The sequence below is a fragment of the Notolepis coatsorum genome (assembly GCF_963971535.1).
Source record: "Notolepis coatsorum genome assembly, chromosome: 2".
Taxonomy (NCBI): domain Eukaryota; kingdom Metazoa; phylum Chordata; class Actinopteri; order Aulopiformes; family Paralepididae; genus Notolepis; species Notolepis coatsorum.
This window is the reverse complement of record NC_140166.1, coordinates 205512305-205530496: the sequence shown is the minus strand read 5'-3', so window position 1 is coordinate 205530496 and position 18192 is coordinate 205512305. Positions and strand designations below refer to the sequence as shown.

The 18192-nt window shown below is 41.2% G+C and overlaps 1 protein-coding gene across 1 annotated transcript in view; it reads left to right on the top strand.

The window, feature by feature from the left end:
• Positions 1 to 18192, top strand: part of psmd1 (proteasome 26S subunit, non-ATPase 1) — a 122200-nt gene that overhangs the window by 16058 nt on the left and 87950 nt on the right. The window contains exons 9-14 of the mRNA XM_084307803.1: positions 199 to 324; positions 2731 to 2819; positions 5525 to 5603; positions 5721 to 5894; positions 6107 to 6218; positions 15875 to 16071. Of these exons, the coding sequence (XP_084163929.1) occupies positions 199 to 324; positions 2731 to 2819; positions 5525 to 5603; positions 5721 to 5894; positions 6107 to 6218; positions 15875 to 16071 (777 nt within the window). The remainder of the gene's footprint in view (positions 1 to 198; positions 325 to 2730; positions 2820 to 5524; positions 5604 to 5720; positions 5895 to 6106; positions 6219 to 15874; positions 16072 to 18192) is intronic.

The following is an 18192-nucleotide window of genomic DNA, read 5'->3' as shown; positions in this document are numbered from 1 at the left end:
TGACAGACATATGGTTCCCAGAGTTGAACAAAGTCTTTCTACTTTGCCCTCAGCGATGTAAGTCAGTCTTTCCAGGCCGATACAGTCTGAAAGCTCCTTTATCCACTTCCTCAGTGTCGGAGCATCCATACTGAGAACCTTCTTGTTTGTATGTCTAAAATCATTGCGTCCCAACTATCTGTGTGTTTTGCATTGAAGGACGAGCCCAAGGACCAGAATGCTAAGATGATCAAAATCCTCAGTGGGGAAATGGCCATCGAACTGCACCTGCAGTTCCTCATCCGAAACAACAACACAGACCTGATGATCCTCAAAAACACAAAGGTGACTCGTGGCTTTTCATCCGTAGCTTCACCTAGACATTTCAGAAAGTGGTCTTCTATCTGAAACATTATTTTCAGGTGTTCCGTTTTAAGGAATTTCAAATGAACCGCTTATTTGCTATAAAAACCGTTCTCAATATTGCTTTATTGACGCAAAAGGAGCTTCTATCCCCAGGCCATCAGGCTGCTCAATGCGGACTCTATGTAACACTAACTCATCCATTCTACACTCATTGCACACAACATCCACATGCACACGCTCACATTCACCTTTAACTCATTGAGAGCCACGCCCTTTTCCCCATCTGCACTGTCTAGCGCCAGCTTTTCTTAACCATTTTCACGATATTTCACGATCTTTGCGGAGCGATTGTATATTCTATATTATAGCTATGGAGACAATAGTATGGCTCATTTGACAGACACTATTTCTAGTCCAACATGTAAAAAAGAGTTTGTTTCTACACTAAGGCTGTCCCCGAAGCCTGTTTTTGGGATTCGAACTTCGTCAGTGTTTTTTGAACGAACGTTCGAACCTTCGTTTTTAATAATTCTTTTTACTTTTATTTACATTTTAATTAAATTTTTTTTTATTTTTATCCTCAAACTAAATCCTCAATTTGAATAAAGTGATTAATCTGATAAAATGTGTCTTTCTTTTTATTAAATCAACTTTCCAGACCCAGCCCAGGGAGAAGACCCAGCCCAACTAAATCAATTAAATCAACTTTCTTTAATGAATATAACTCATCAGTTTCTTTTAATACTATAATATTAGTGTAGCCTAATCTTTATCTGCAACTGTGAAGAAAAACCCCATTGGTTTAAACAGAATTAATAGAAGACGAAAAAATGTATAATTCTTTTTAATAAATAATTAGAATGTTGATTTCGAATGCCAACGTAACGAACGAAGGTTTCGGCTCAGCCCTATTCTACACACAGTTTGTAGTTTATTACACGCTAAACATCGCCCATTTCCAAAATAATCCATAGATTGTGAGATAAAATGCCTTATATGCAATAAGCGCAAATCGTTCTGGTTGATCCCCTGAAACTCTAAAATCAAAGGTATATACCATGTACATAATATGTGCCTTCACGAAATCATCGGGGGGGGGGGGTAGTCTTACCCCGGAAATGCGATCGTCGGAAGAAGCTTGTTTTTGGTCCGGTAATGTAAGACACTGTGATCGTTACACAAACATGTTTCAGGTTCGGTAAAATAGACATAGGGGTTCCTTACCTTAGCCAGAAGGTACTCCAAAAAGAACAATTCCAATGATCCCATCGGCGATCGCGATTACTCGTTTATATGTGTAACGGTTGTGACAACGTCACCTTAAACTTCGATGCCCCGAGTGGGAGTCGAACCCCGGTCTCCCACGTCGCAGGCAACAACACAGACCGCTATACCAAGAGGTGAATTCACTACTTCGCAATGTGTCTATCTGTCTTTGAGGATGTGAGAGTGAGTTTAACCCATAGCACCGCTACTCACCCCAGCCCTTCTTGACTGCGCTTCACGATACCATCCGTTACACTCACCCTCTCAAACTCACTCCACTCCACCCAAGGCACTTCGATGCCCCGAGTGTGAGTTGAACCCCGGTCTCCCACGTCGCAGGCAACAACACAGACCGCTATACCAAGAGGTGAATTCACTACTTCGCAACGTGTATCTGTCTTTGAGGATGTGAGAGTGAGTTTAACCCATAGCACCGCTACTCACCCCAGCCCTTCTTGACTGCGCTTCACGATACCATCTGTTACATATGTAATTACTTGTGTTAACGGAAAACTAGGTTTTGAGGCGAGCAGATCTCCTAGCGAATGCTCTGCAAGAGCTCTTCCCCCTCAGAGCGAGTCTTGATAGTCCAATTCAGACATTGTCTCTACTGATCCCTTTCTATCAGAGTTTAAAAGGTAGGCGATACTGCCACCTCGTGATATTCGATCGCCATTGCAATTCCAATGTAGGCAAACGAGCCAGGGACGCCTAGAGTGATCCAGATGAACGTTTAGAACAGGGATCAAAGGAAAAATATCAAAGGATGAACGTATTATTACGTTTTTGGCACGCAAGCGTTGACGGTGAAACGCGTAATATTACGTGTTTGGCGCCCAATGAGTTAACATTCACTTTAGACACTTTTTAAACATTACACCATATTTTATCTATTTATTCCTAAAAGGAATTGCACTACCTCTCTACCTCATTTCTGCATTTTGTTATTGCATTTTGTACATTTTAGTTTTGTATATTTTGTATAGTGTTTGGTCTTTTATTCTTTTACTGTATGAAGCACAATCTCAGGAGGGTCATACAGAACCAAGCATTTCACTATAATGTACCTTATATGTACCAAATAAAACAAAACTTGAAACATTTATTTTGTCACGCCAGGATGCGGTCCGAAATTCAGTGTGCCACACGGCGACGGTCATAGCCAACTCCTTCATGCACACGGGGACCACGAGTGACCAGTTCCTCAGGTATGTAGCTCAACTATACTGTATATAAAAATGGGACTGATGTCTTTCTGCTTTACCTCAGAAATAACTTGAGTGTACTTGCTGTAGCCTCTACCATTTAGACTGATGTCTTTCTGCTTTACTACAGAGAACTTGAGTCAGGCATTAAAGCGTTCCGTCTTGGGACGGATATCCGTCCATTTGATTTGGAGATTCCGTCATTTGATTCGGAGTCGTGACGGATTTTAACCTGAGCCAATCAGAGGCGTCAAATATAATTTTTTCCCCTACCGCGGCCGCACCAAACAGTCATTTGGCTCTGCGGCTCTGCAGATACCCCCTACTCCTTTCACCCGCCTCCGCTGTGCTCAGCACCAATGGGAAGCGGCCATTTTTTGTTTTGAGTTTCTGAAACTCCGCCATTGCTCTCTAGCTCTACTCGAGAGTAAACTGGACTCATCAACATGCGGCAACTTTTCCGAGACAGTAAGTTCATTTGACTTATTCTAGTCTAAAGAAACATATATATTACTATTGCTATTGATAAATCTAGGTAACGTGAATGCCACAAAACGAATGCCTTTTGTTAATCAGAACGTTATTTACGCGACAAGTTCAACCAGTGTGTTGTTGTTGTTGGTGGTGGTGGTGGTGTTGCGTGTGTGAGCTTGCGCCTCCGTGTATGATAAATGTATGAATGTTGATAAATCTAGGTAACGTTAATGCCACAAAACGAATGCCTTTGTTAATCAGAACGTTATTTGCGTTATCAATTGTTTTTAAGCTCAATAAACGTCTTTCTACCATTTGTCCGGGAGATCTCTGGGTAACAGTACTGTATATTTGCATATCATATATGTCACAAATGTAACATTACTATCTCCTGTAGTATGTCATGTATGTCACTATGAATTGAAAATGGGGGACCCTGATGTAAACAAGACGAACGTCTTTCTCTGGTCTGCATCCCCTTAATAATTGTGTGTATTGAGCTGTACTGTATTGTACCCATTCTGCTATCTGTTAAATATTGATTGATTGTTATTAACAGATTGCAGAATGGGTACAATACAGTACAGCTCAATACACACAATTGTTAAGGGGATGCAGACCAGAGAGAGACTTTCGTCTTGTTTACATCAGGGTCCCCCATTTTCAATTCATCATAACATATATGACACACATGACATACAGATAGACAATACTGCTACATCTATACATTTATGACATACCAGATTTACAAATACAGTAGCCTATTGTTTGTGATACAAAAATAGTCTAAAAAGAGTATATACATTTGACGAAGAAACTGTACATTGGAGGTGGGATGGGGGGGTTGTAACTGTACATTGGATTATTGACAACCTTACTTGGTCCCAAGAAGAGGGTCTCGTGTATTAAATAAAGTTTTCATTCATTCATTCACTCTGGATCTTGTAAATCCAGTAGCAATACACACAATTGTTAAGGGGATGCAGGCCAGAGAAAGGCGTTTGTCTTGTTTACATCATCAGGGTCCCCCATTTTCAATTCATAGTGACACTTATGACATACACAACATACATGACATCATGACATTTATGACATTTATGACATGCATGTCTTACAGGTATATAGTAATAGTACTGTTACATTTGTCACATATACGATATGCAAATATACAGTACTGTTACCCAGAGATCCTAACAGTAAATATATACATATGATGAGGAGGAGACTGTACATTAGGAGGGGGTGGGTGGGTGGGTGGTAAAAAAGATATGCAAACGGTGGGGAGGAGACTGTCCATTGTTGTTGTACCATAATTGTGAAACGTGTTTAGTCCCTTGTTTGTATGATAACAAGCCGTTTAGTTCATGGTTCAAAGTAATGGGAAAAGGGTGCTATCTCGCCATCAATCAGAAGCTAGCCACAAGACTTGCATTCACGCTCTCCAGCACACAGCCTCCCTGTCTGGCACAACAACCACAACAGTAGGGTCTATAGTCACAGTCAGGACAGTAGGCTCTACAAGTAGGCTCCCTTAAAACGCTAACGCTATTAAAAAAAAATAAAAATACAGTGGAGGTTAAAATAAGAATATGACTTGGCCAGAAAAAAAGTTCAGTCAGGAGAATTTTTTTTGCTTTAATCCCTGACTTGAGTGTACTTGCTTTAGCCTCTACCATTTAGACTGATGTCTTTCTGCTTTACTACAGAGAACTTGAGTGTACTTGCTTTAGCCTCTACCATTTAGACTGATGTATTTCTGCTTTACTACAGAGATAACTTGAGTGTACTTGCTGTAGCCTCTACCATTTAGAGTGATGTCTTTCTGCTTTACTACAGAGATAACTTGAGTGTACTTGCTATAGCCTCTACCATTTAGAGTGATGTCTTTCTGCTTTATTACAGAGATAACTTGAGTGTACTTGCTGTAGCCTCTACCATGTAGACTGATGTCTTTCTGCTTTACTACAGAGAACCTGAGTGTACTTGCTGTACCCTCTACCATTGGCATTTAGACTGATAAGTCTTTCTGCTTTACTACAGAGAGAACTTTAGTGTACTTGCTGTAGCCTCTACCATTTAGACTGATGTCTTTCTGCTTTACTACAGAGAGAACTTGAGTGTACTTGCTGTAGCCTCTACCATTTAGACATGTCTTTCTGCTTTACTACAGAGAGAACTTGAGTGTACTTGCTGTAGCCTCTACCATTTAGACATGTCTTTCTGCTTTACTACAGAGAGAACTTAGAGTGGTTAGCGAGAGCCACCAACTGGGCCAAATTCACAGCGACAGCGAGTCTCGGTGTCATTCACAAGGTAAATCTCACCGGTACAAATCGTTATGCGAAACCTCAGACATTTTACTCAAGGATTGTGCCTGAGATGATCCCGGTTTGTTAACATTGAATTAAAACGCTTTGCTCGGTTTCTTAGGGCCACGAGAAAGAGGCACTCCAATTAATGGCCACCTACCTGCCCAAAGACACTTCCCCTGGCTCCGCCTACCAGGAGGGAGGCGGCCTGTACGCCCTGGGACTGATCCACGCCAACCACGGTGGGGACATCATCGACTACCTGCTCAGCCAGCTCAAGAATGCCAGCAACGATGTGAGCCGCTACCAGATCTATTTAGAATTGAATGCCGGTTCATGGCTGAATCTACGTCTTAGCTATCGTCAAAGCCTCTACTTTTGGGTTTTTGTAAAGAGTCTGTAATGGCACTTTCAACGTTTACTGTAAGTAATCTCGTTTGAGTTTAACTCTGTTTCGCATTATCGCATATATAATGGCAGTCGATTCTCTCCCTTTCCGTGTCACAGATTGTACGTCACGGTGGCGGACTTGGACTGGGATTGGCCGCCCTGGGCACAGCCAGACAGGATGTTTATGACCTGCTCAAGTCCAACCTCTACCAGGACGATGCGGTGACGGGTATGTGGGCCGGGAAACTGCTAGGAGCATTGCTGTGTTTGCGGCTTGACATGTTAAATTTAAAGTGTACATTCCTCTACATTCAGTCAGCAGTGTTGGAATAACATTTGTTTGACTATACCTGCATATAACTAGGGCTGTCACTAATGACTATTTGATTATATTTGCAATTGAATATTTCAAAATGTTTAATGAGTATCCTCATCCTTTTTAGCTTTAGAAAAAAAAAGAAAAAGAAACTACCAACCAGAGAGATTTCCATTAATTATTATATGTATTGTGTTTTATCTCTCCACTCCACGCTATGGTAGTGCTTGTGCCAGCACAGGAGATACGATTACATTTATTTTTCTTTTTATATATAGGCTATATACATATTTAAATCAATATCTTCCTTTTGAATAAAATAGGCTCAGGAATCAGGATTTTTTTATCCACTTTTTCTCCTTATTTATTTTTTTATCCCAATTTCGCCTCGCCAATTCTCCCTTCAATTCTACCCTCCCCTGTCTCGAACGTTGCTAGACTATGCCTCCCACTGGTCGGCTGCAATGAGGACCAAGCCTTGCATCACGTGTCCCCTCCGGTACACGAGGAGGCAGCTGTCTCATCTTTTCACCTGAACAGCGCAATCTCTGTGGCGAGGAGTAACGTGTGGGAGGCTCACGCTGCCCCCGATACTTCCTGATTCTGCTGTACAGGCGCACCAACCGACCTGTAGGAGTCGCTGTCCACAACGTCCAATCCCCACCCACCGGCTTTCCCACCCCTAACACTGCCAATTGTGTTAGTATGAACGACCAGCCAAGCCGGTAGCAATGCCGAGAGCTGGGCTCGAACCCAGCATCTCCTGCGTTAGTGGCGAGCACCTTGCCCACTTAGCCGCCCGCAGGAATGAGGATTGTTATTCATAGTCAAGTATCCAAATATGAACCATTTTAATGCTACAACCTGCACTATATAACCTGGACTGACTATATATTTGTATATACAATCAAAACTCTTCATATTTGTTCATTCTTCGCTGTTCATTCTTTTTGCACATTCAATTGCACAGCCCTGCTAAATATTCCATCCCACTGTATTGTTATTTTTATTCTAATTAGTGTATACATATACTTGATCACACCATGCACAATTGTATAGCCCTGGCCCATTTGATTTTATAATTCTATTACATTATATTGTGCTCTATTTTATTTATTTATTTTGTTTGTTTATATTCCATTTTATTTAATTCTACCGTAATTGTCTGTCCATTTAATGTTTATTAATGTTTCACCAAATGATAATAATTTTTTTTTAAATGACCTCCCGCCCACTGCCATGAAACGATTCCAGGCGAAACGCAGCATCGAACCCTACTGACCCCTAAACCCTACTGAACCCTAACCCAGGGGCGTATCTAGACCCAGCACTTCAGTAGGGCACAGAAGGGCACCAAAAAATTTGGCCGGTTTTGGCCCGTTTGTGGGCGAAAATGGGTGGATTTTGTAACTATTTTTTTTTAACTTTATTTCGGTTTTAGGGTTAGGTTAGGGTTATGTTATTTAATTATTTTGGGGAGCCAGCCCCCCAAACTCCTGAAATGCATAGAAATCTATGAAATAAATAAAACAATCTGACATTTATATTAAAAAGAGCTAGCCACCCAAACCCCTAAAATACATAGAAATCTATGCATTTTGGAACAGTTACTATATATATAGTCAAGAAAGCATTTAGTCATACTTAAAGTTTAAAGTGCTTTACTTGCATTGAACATTGCATTGAACATTGAGGAGACATCATTAGAAAGCACAATGTATGTTTCCATAGTTACGCAGATGACACACAATTGTACATCTCTGCTGAACCAAATGATCACACAGCTATAAACTCCATTTCCGCCTGTCTCTTAGCAATAAACAAATGGATGACGAACAACTTCCTAAAATTAAATGAGGGCAAAACTGAAATCCTACTAGTCGGTCCTATAACAAAAAGAGAAATGTTACAGAGCAATATGGGGCAACTTACTCCTTGGATCAAACCCGAAGTTACAAGTAAGTAACCTACACTGGCTTCTGGTAACATTTAGAATTGATTTCAAGGTCCTCCTCCTTATATACAAAGTATAAACATTGCGATCATCTACTACTGGTATATTGAAGGTTCCAAGCCACAGTCTAAAGAAAATCAGGGATCCAGCCTTTGCTAACTATGCACCAAAGTTATGGAACACACTACCTATGGACATTAGGGAAGCTAGATCTCTTAATATTTTCAGAAATAAGCTAAAAACGATTTTTCCGGTTTAGCACAATATGTAGTGCACGCATTTGGCAATTGCTCCGCTCCCACCAACGTTAATTTCGTTTAAAAACATTATTTGGACAATACCAAAAGAGAATAGACCACATCGTATGTATTGATAAGACCTTCTACTAACTATATCAAAAGACAACATGGGTAAGGATAGAAAGCCGGTAAAGAAACAAGATACGGTAACTTCAGCGGCGCAGAACGAAACAAAAAAAAGAAGACGCGTTCTAACCGACGCGGGTACTGAGCAGCTGGCGACAAGCCCCGAAGAGGAGAATGAAGAGGAAAATATACCGGGACCATCGACCATGGTCCCCGACGAAGAGTCAATAGATGTCAACATAACAGGAGAGACAGGAACAAGCTCCGTGAAAGATAGAGCAGCTGATCTGGATAAGATAATAATAGCAAACAAGTCCAGCGTCACCGTCACTGTTCCTAAATCACCAACTGAAACAAGCAGTACTACCACTCCACCCGATTTCAACACACTGACTAACCTGATGAAAGAACAGACTAACCTGATGAAAGAACAGATCACAAACATCGAGGAGCTCAAAGCACACGTCGATGCTAAATTCGATCGCGTAGATGATAAATTAGAAGAAGTCAAGAAAGCGATCGATGCACAGTCCGAGCGAATCACGTCAGTGGAGAATACGGTGACAGATATTACACGTCAAAGCGAACGAAGGTGGCATGACAGAGATGGCAAAAGAGATAGAAAGTGTGAAAGAAGCATGCCGGAGGGAAATACAAGAGGTTAAAAACGAAGCGACGGAGAGGCTACTAGATTCCCAACGCTACCACAGGCGAAATAACATCCGCATTGTAGGGCTTGATGAAGCAGTAAATTGCGAAGACGCCAACTTTCCAACAGTGCTATCAGCGATTTTGGGTAACAACCCTCCAAACACAGTGCCGGAAGTGGACCAAGTTTACAGAATCGGTCCTCGGGGGCAAAGAAACATCGGGCCAAGAGTCATCATTGTTACTCTGCGGAAGACTTCAATAAGGGATGACATCATCAAATTTGCTCGCATCCAACGTGGGAATCTGAAATATGGTGATAAATCAATATTTATCTACGAAGATCTGAGCAAAGACGCCATCGCTCGACGGCTACCATACAAGGAGGTGATGCAAAAGTTTTTCAAATCTGGTCACAAGCCAAGGCTATCATACCCGGCGCTGTTAACGATCGTGGGCAGTGACGGCCACAGGTTTGGTTTATACACACCTAAAGATGCTGAGGATTATTTGAATCGACATGGAGCAGATACCCCAAGGCAGGACGACAATGCCTGAAAACAGATAAGCCTCTTTCTCAGTGTATATCAGTATTGGAATGACTTTATTGTGTTCATCAAGGTAGCAGACGATATGCAGGCCGTCTATAACAATGCGTACTGTGTATAATACGATCCGTAATACATTATAATTTCAGACTCTGGTCTCTGGGGAGACAAATACATATCATTGCAAAAAGATCAATCTGGAATATTCTGGGTTTATCGCTCGAATGCCCTGGGTCTCTTAGATCATTCTGGAACATAACAACAGTCTATTGCACTAGTATATTCTACAACCTTCTAGAATATAATGCACCATGACAACGAAGGCCTACAACTCTAACATTAAACATCCGGTGTGTATATACATAGCAGATAATCAATTGAATGAAGTTCAATCAGTCCTTAATAATACTTTAAAAATCAACCACACCTAAACGTATGAACACTACAAGGTTATTCTAACAATTTAAGTAATCACTCCACTGATGAAGTGACTGGCACATTGAAGCTCTAAAAGGCTCTGATTTTCTATTTTATCCAATCAGTTAATTCGGTTCTAGTGGCTTCTCCACGTTGATTATTATTCTATCTCTCATTCCTTATCTATATCTTTCTTTTTTTTTTTTTTTTTTTTCTTATCATTATTCTATTTTTTATCTATCTTTTAACTTACATTGTTCTTTTCCATTGTTCTTCACATTAAGGTGTCAATATTTCTCTACAATCTTTTCCTTTTTCCTGACTTTCCTACATGTTAGTAGAGGGTTCAAATGAATATGTCGATGAAAGTTTATTCTCTTTTTTTATTTTTATTTTTTGTCATTTATCACAATATTTCATTACAGTAAGGGAAGGTGCAAGACCAAAAGCGACATTCTATTGCAATAGAATGAAAATGTTAGATCCTATGGCAATTAGCATAGGAAGATTAGGATTACAATGCTCAGTTTGGGCAATCCGGTGGACTAAGGGAGAGAGTCATTCGCGGAGGATGTGTTTTTGGAACACATGCCTGTACGACTCTCTGGGCGAGGGGAAAATAGGGGATTTTTATTTGTATATATATATGTTTTTAAGCTCGGCTCTCAACGGGACCTCATTAATTGGATGTACATCTATTGTAGCTTCGCACTCCAGAAGCATTACCAAAAACTACACAAAAACATGCATAGATTATGGCTAGTTTGAATATAATGGTATGGAACACCGGTGGGATAAACAAACAACACAAACGCAAAAGCGTGCTCACACTGATGAAAAAAGAACATGTGGACGTGGCTCTATTAAGCGAAACGCACATTTTAGAGGAAGACATAAATACGTTAGCGGATAACATATACCATAATATTAGTCACTCTTCTTTTGGTACGAGAACTAGAGGTGTAGCCATAGTCGTCAGACGTAAATTAAATATCGAATTGAAAGGGGTATGGTCGGATGCTGAGGGGCGTATAACTATAGCTAGGATTGTACATAATAACAGGAAAATTGCGTTGGCAGCGGTATATGCCCCAAATTTGTACGAAGTGGGTTTCTTCACTTCACTAACCGGAGAAATGTTAAACCATCCCGAGTACTCATATATAATAGGTGCGGATTTTAATGCCATTTGGAATCCAAGGATGGACAAATCTTACCTTGCCTTTTCCAGCGAACAAAAAAATTCATCTAAAGCATTAAAAGATTGGTCAAAGTCTACAGGGGTAATTGATTTATGGCGTTCACTTAATCCCATGACCCGTAAGTACTCCTGTCGTTCGGCGAGACACAACACATTATCCAGAATTGATTACGTCTTTGCATCCCCGAGAATATTTGATAAATATGAAGTGGAAATGATACCCAATGCGCTATCAGATCACTGTTACTTAATCCTGAAAGCAACATTTGGTACACTATCTTCCTGGGCCCCAAGATGGCGTTTTAATACTATGCTGCTTAACAACAAGGAATTCATTACACAAATTAAAGAAGCTCTCACAGTATTCCTACGGGATAATGCAAACGCGGAGCAAGACCCCAGAATATTATGGATGTCGGTAAAGGGTATGATCAAGGATTTCACGGATAGATTTTCCTCCATATTGCGCAAAAATCAATGCACAAAACTGTCTGAAATGGAAACGCTTTACTCAACGCTTTTTAATTCTTTAAAATACAACAACTCTACTAGACTAGAAAACCAAGTTAACATTCTAAAGACAGAGATCAAAGCAATATACAGACAAAAATCGGAAATGCAAATACGCAGCACAAGACAACAGCAGTATTTCCAAGGTTCTAAACCTAGTCACCTATTAGCCATGCGATTAAGAATTAATGCAAAATTTGCAGATATAACTGCCATTAGAAAACAACAAGTACTTGTAACAGACCCCAAAATAATAAACGATACATTCAAAGAATTCTACTCCGACTTGTATAATTCAGAAACGACCTTTGATCAAAACAAATTAGACACATATCTTAATCAAATTACTCTCCCTAAACTTTCGGAGGACGACGCTAAACAGTTAGAAGCACCGATCACATTAGAAGAACTCGAGAAGGCCATATCCGGAATGAAAAACGGTAAGGCTCCGGGAAAAGACGGTATCCCATCAGAAATGTACCTTTCTTGCTGGGACATATTTGGACCCTTATTACTAAATATGATCTTATACTCAGTCAAGGAGGGGAGCTTCCATAAACACCACAATATCGCACTCATTTCAGTCCTTCTCAAAAAAGACAAAGACCCCACTGAGTGCGGTAGTTACCGTCCTTTAAGCCTCCTCGGAACCGATGTCAAACTGTACTCTAAGATATTAGCCATCAGATTGCAAAAGCATATGACGTCTTTAGTTCATCCGGACCAAACTGGCTTCATAAAAGGTCGCCTGGTCAATGATAACATAAGGCGAATACTGCACGTACTAGATGCAGACAAAGAGGACACCACACCTAAGGCGATGCTATCCCTGGATGCTATGAAAGCATTTGACAGGCTGGAATGGTCGTTTCTATGGGCAGTATTAGAAAGGATGGGGTTAGGAAAAGGATTCATTGATATGATTAAAGTACTTTACAAGGACCCATCGGCCATGATTACAACAGGCACATTCATCTCCGAAATCTTTCCGGTATCACGCTCAGCCAGACAGGGTTGCCCTCTTAGTCCCGGACTATTCGATCTATCATTAGAGCCTTTAGCACAATTTATAAGACAATCCCAACACATAGAACCAATCGTAATCAAGGGCACACAACATAAAATTAGTTTATATGCGGACGACGTAATATTGTTCATGCAAAACCCCAACACCACATTGCCGCATCTACTCAAGTTGATAGAGAACTTTGGTGATTTATCGGGATTTAAAATAAATTGGCCGAAGTCGGCTTTCCTTCCTCTTAACATCCGTGCAAAAAAAGACACAACCCTCCCAGGTTCGATACCCATGGTTAAACATTTTAGATGCTTGGGTGTGGAAATATTTCCCACCATAAGACAAATGGTGAAGCACAATTACACAAAAATACAGAACAAAATCAAAGACGACCTGGACAGGTGGGCAAAACTTAAAAACTCAGTACAGGCAAGGGTATCAATAATTAAGATGGATGTATTACCAAGAATCAATTTCATCAGCTCAATGCTACCGTTACCTCCTCCAGAGGGCTACTGGAAAAGATTACAATCCTCCACATACAAATTTATTTGGAATAACAAACCACCTCGCATAAAAAGATCCACCGCACAGAGAAATAAAGCAGACGGTGGCATGGCAGTTCCAGATTTTTTACAATATTTTAAGGCTTTCACATTAAGACCATTGAAAATATGGTTTGATCCCCAGGCTTTGGTATCTTGGAGAGAATTAGAAGAAAACATAGTAGCCCCACAGAGACTGAAAGACATAGCACACACTAAACTTTCAATCAAGCATTGTGAGCGGGAATTTGGCCCCATAATTACCCATGCAATCAGAACATGGCGGGAAACACAAAAGAAATATCCTAACCCCCAAAAATGGCATAATCACACTCCCATATTCAATAACAATGCACTCTTAATGGGAAAACGCCCTATAAGATTCCCTATATGGGAAGAGCAAGGCATACACTCATTAGGGGATATTTTTAATAACCAGGGCTTATGTAGTTATGGCGAAATATGCACAAAGTTTAACCTCACCGAGTCCACATGGCTTTTTTACATACAGTTACGACTATGTCTGAGATCTCACGGTGTTCCATTACTCATACCAATTGAACACCACAGATACCACAAATTTTTCTATGAAAGAGAAACATTGGGAGGTTTTGTATCAGGTTTTTATTATCAATTACTAACGTCCTCGTATGAAACCCTTCAACTAGACACTGTTTGGAGGAGGGATATACCAGACCTGGAAAATGACTTTGATTGGCAAGGAGCCTGGGCAAATGTCCGACTTTCATCAAGGAACCCGGATCATCAACAAATCAATCTGAACTATATTCACAGGACATACTTGACTCCTATAAGACTGTGACTCCAAATGCTCCCAATGTACAAATGGGGAAGAAGGAACATTTATGCACATGTATTGGGACTGCCCACCAGTTAAGGCATTCTGGAAAGATGTGTCCCAACAATTATCAAAACTCGTGTCTTGGAATATACCTGTACACCCCTCGGTATTACTATTGAATGATGTTTTTGAGTTTGCAGTGAATCCACAGCTAAAGAGATTGGTTTTATCGGGTATCACAGTAGCTAAAAAGCTGATCGCATCACGCTGGTTTCAACCGGAAAAAATGTGCCGGAAAGTTTGGTTTCTTACATATCTCGATGTGATATATCAAGAAATATCAACAGCAAGAATTCTGGGTCTCAATGAATCCAAAATGTCATTGTGGGTAGAAGTGGTGGAGAGAATAAAAGCTAGCTTATAATGGTAGTGTCTGGTAGGAGTGAGGGATAATGGAGGTACTATCCAAGAGGGGGTCCGGGAGGGGGGGGTTCGAGCTGGAGCATATGTGTGTAGGGTTTTAGAAAATAGGTATTAGGGGTATATTCTATACTAACATTTATATAATTGTAATTTCGCTGGATATACACTGTATACGGTTAAAATGTTATTATAGACTATTTTTGTTTTATCTTGTTTCTGTACTTACATGTATTTTAACCACCTTGACTGAAAGTTTCAATATGCATTATGTGTTGAGTACTGACTTTTAATAATTTTTGTTTTGCAATAATAAAAAAAAAAAAAAAAAAAGGCTAAAAACGTACCTCTTCACCATAGCCTTCTAATACACCCCGCTGTTGATTGTACTGTAGCACTATTTTACTCTGGCCATTCTATTGCATAATTTTACTATCTATTCTACTATTCTATTATTGCACTGTATTATTGGTGTGCAAACCAGTCAACTTACAAAAAAGAGCCTGTTGGAGGATTTCAACAAGATAAATGCAGTGCAAAATATTTCACTAATATTTCAAAGCGAAGTAAAAAATATTATAATAATTATTTGATCATGTTAAATGATCATTTGATCATGTTAAAAAAGGGAAAAGAAAAAACATTTGTTTAAAAAAAAAAAAAAAAAAAAAAGTGCCCTACTGATAGTGGTCTAAATACGCCGATGCCCTAACCCACTCAGCTTCTTCCCCCAGGCCATCAGAACATTGAACACAGATCTCTCCGCACACATGAACACACACACCACACATTCTGCACTCTCTCACACACAAACACACCACAGGTCACTTTAAACACATAAGAAAAGGTCACTTTAAAGGAAAGAAAAACATAACTGGATGTTTTTGTATAGTATAGTTAGTATAGCGTAGTGACATAGTATAACTGTATATTGTATAGTAGTGTACATAGGACTCATTACCTTTTAATTTGTAAGCTTAGCATTGTATTTTATCCTAGTACTTTTATCATGTCTATTTTATTCTATTATTTGTATTTTTTTGCACAATCGAAGTGGGCATGGCCACCTTCATTTCACTATATGTCTTGTGTGTGTATGTGATGAATAAACCTTGACTCTTGATGTTGTCCTTCCTCCCAGGTGAGGCGGCTGGCCTGGCTCTGGGCCTGGTCATGCTGGGCTCTAAGTCGGCCCAGGCCATCGAGGACATGGTGGGCTACGCCCAGGAGACGCAGCACGAGAAGATCCTGCGCGGCCTGGCGGTGGGCATCGCCCTCGTCATGTACGGACGCATGGAGGAGGCCGACGCCCTCATTGAGAGCCTCTGCAGAGACAAGGTGGGGCAGAATGTCATCAGAGGGATAGAGACGTGTCTCTTTTAGTTCAGTGTTTACTAGAGCTGTCAAAATTGGCCAAAAATGAATGAATATTCCTTCTAAAAAAAAACCATTCGAATATCTGTTGTTGCGCATTATGTCCACAAGAGGGCCAACCAATACAACAGGAGACATAACTAGTAGGCTATAGGGGTGGGAATCACCAGTTTCATCACAAGACGATACAATATAGATTCTTTGGACAACGATACGATATTTGCAGATATCACAAAGTCTGCTACGATACGATTCGATTCAGGTGCCTGCGATCGATATGAGACTATCATATGCCCATTTAATACAATCGGTAACATTTATATCAACTCAAAAAAGGAAACGAAAATATAATAAATTTTTTAAACTTTTCCAGACATTTAAATGTGTTTTTCATACAAATAGACCTCCTCTTCAGTGCCACGTTTTGATATATTAAGCTTTGAAATGTTCACATCCTAATAAAAAGAATTTTAAGAATTTTCTTTTAAGAATTAAAAGAAAGTTGAAATAACACACAACCTAAAACCCCTCCCTACCTCTCTCCCAAACAGTTCCTACAACAATTGTTTTATGTTGCATGCCCAACCCTACCGAACAGGAACCACTCCATCCCTAGTGTTTACCTCGTCAGCTAGTCGTATTCTCTAAATTCATTCTAAAGTGCCATGTGTCAATGCCAGTATATATTCATGCGTTCTCAGGCTGCGTGTGTACTCCTTGTCGAGATTTTATCCTTTTTCCCCTCTGTACTCTGTGCCAAGAATCCTAGATGCTGAAAAATCCTCTGTGTAAATTACTGTGTTGTTGATCAGGCGTGTGTGCAGACTGCGGTGCTAACGGCTCTGACTGCAGTGCTAACGGCTCTGTGTACAGACTGCAGTGCTAACGGCTCTGTGTACAGACTGCAGTGCTAATGGCTCTGACTGCAGTGCTAACGGCTCTCTGTGTGCAGACTGCAGTGCTAACGGCTCCCTGTGTGCAGACTGCAGTGCTAACGGCTCTGTGTGCAGACTGCAGTGCTAACGGCTCTGTGTGTACAGACTGCAGTGCTAACGGCTCTGTGTGCAGACTGCAGTGCTAACGGCTCTCTGTGTGCAGACTGCAGTGCTAACGGCTCTGTGTGTACAGACTGCAGTGCTAACGGCTCTCTCTGTGTGCAGACTGCAGTGCTAACGGCTCTCTCTGTGTACAGACTGCAGTGCTAACGGCTCTGTGTGCAGACTGCAGTGCTAACGGCTCTGTGTGTGCAGACTGCAGTGCTAACGGCTCTGTGTGTACAGACTGCAGTGCTAACGGCTCTCTCTGTGTACAGACTGCAGTGCTAACGGCTCTGTGTGCAGACTGCAGTGCTAACGGCTCTGTGTGTACAGACTGCAGTGCTAACGGCTCTGTGTGTGCAGACTGCAGTGCTAACGGCTCTCTCTGTGTACAGACTGCAGTGCTAACGGCTCTGTGTGCAGACTGCAGTGCTAACGGCTCTCTGTGTACAGACTGCAGTGCTAACGGCTCTGTGTGCAGACTGCAGTGCTAACGGCTCTCTGTGTACAGACTGCAGTGCTAACGGCTCTGTGTGCAGACTGCAGTGCTAACGGCTCTCTGTGTACAGACTGCAGTGCTAACGGCTCTGTGTGTACAGACTGCAGTGCTAACGGCTCTCTCTGTGTACAGACTGCAGTGCTAACGGCTCTGTGTGCAGACTGCAGTGCTAACGGCTCTGTGTGCAGACTGCAGTGCTAACGGCTCTCTGTGTACAGACTGCAGTGCAAACGGCTCTCTGTGTACAGACTGCAGTGCTAACGGCTCTCTCTGTGTACAGACTGCAGTGCTAACGGCTCTCTGTGTACAGACTGCAGTGCTAACGGCTCTCTGTGTACAGACTGCAGTGCTAACGGCTCTCTGTGTACAGACTGCAGTGCTAACGGCTCTCTGTGTACAGACTGCAGTGCTAACGGCTCTCTGTGTACAGACTGCAGTGCTAACGGCTCTCTCTGTGTGCAGACTGCAGTGCTAACGGCTCTCTGTGTACAGACTGCAGTGCTAACGGCTCTGTGTGTGCAGACTGCAGTGCTAACGGCTCTCTGTGTA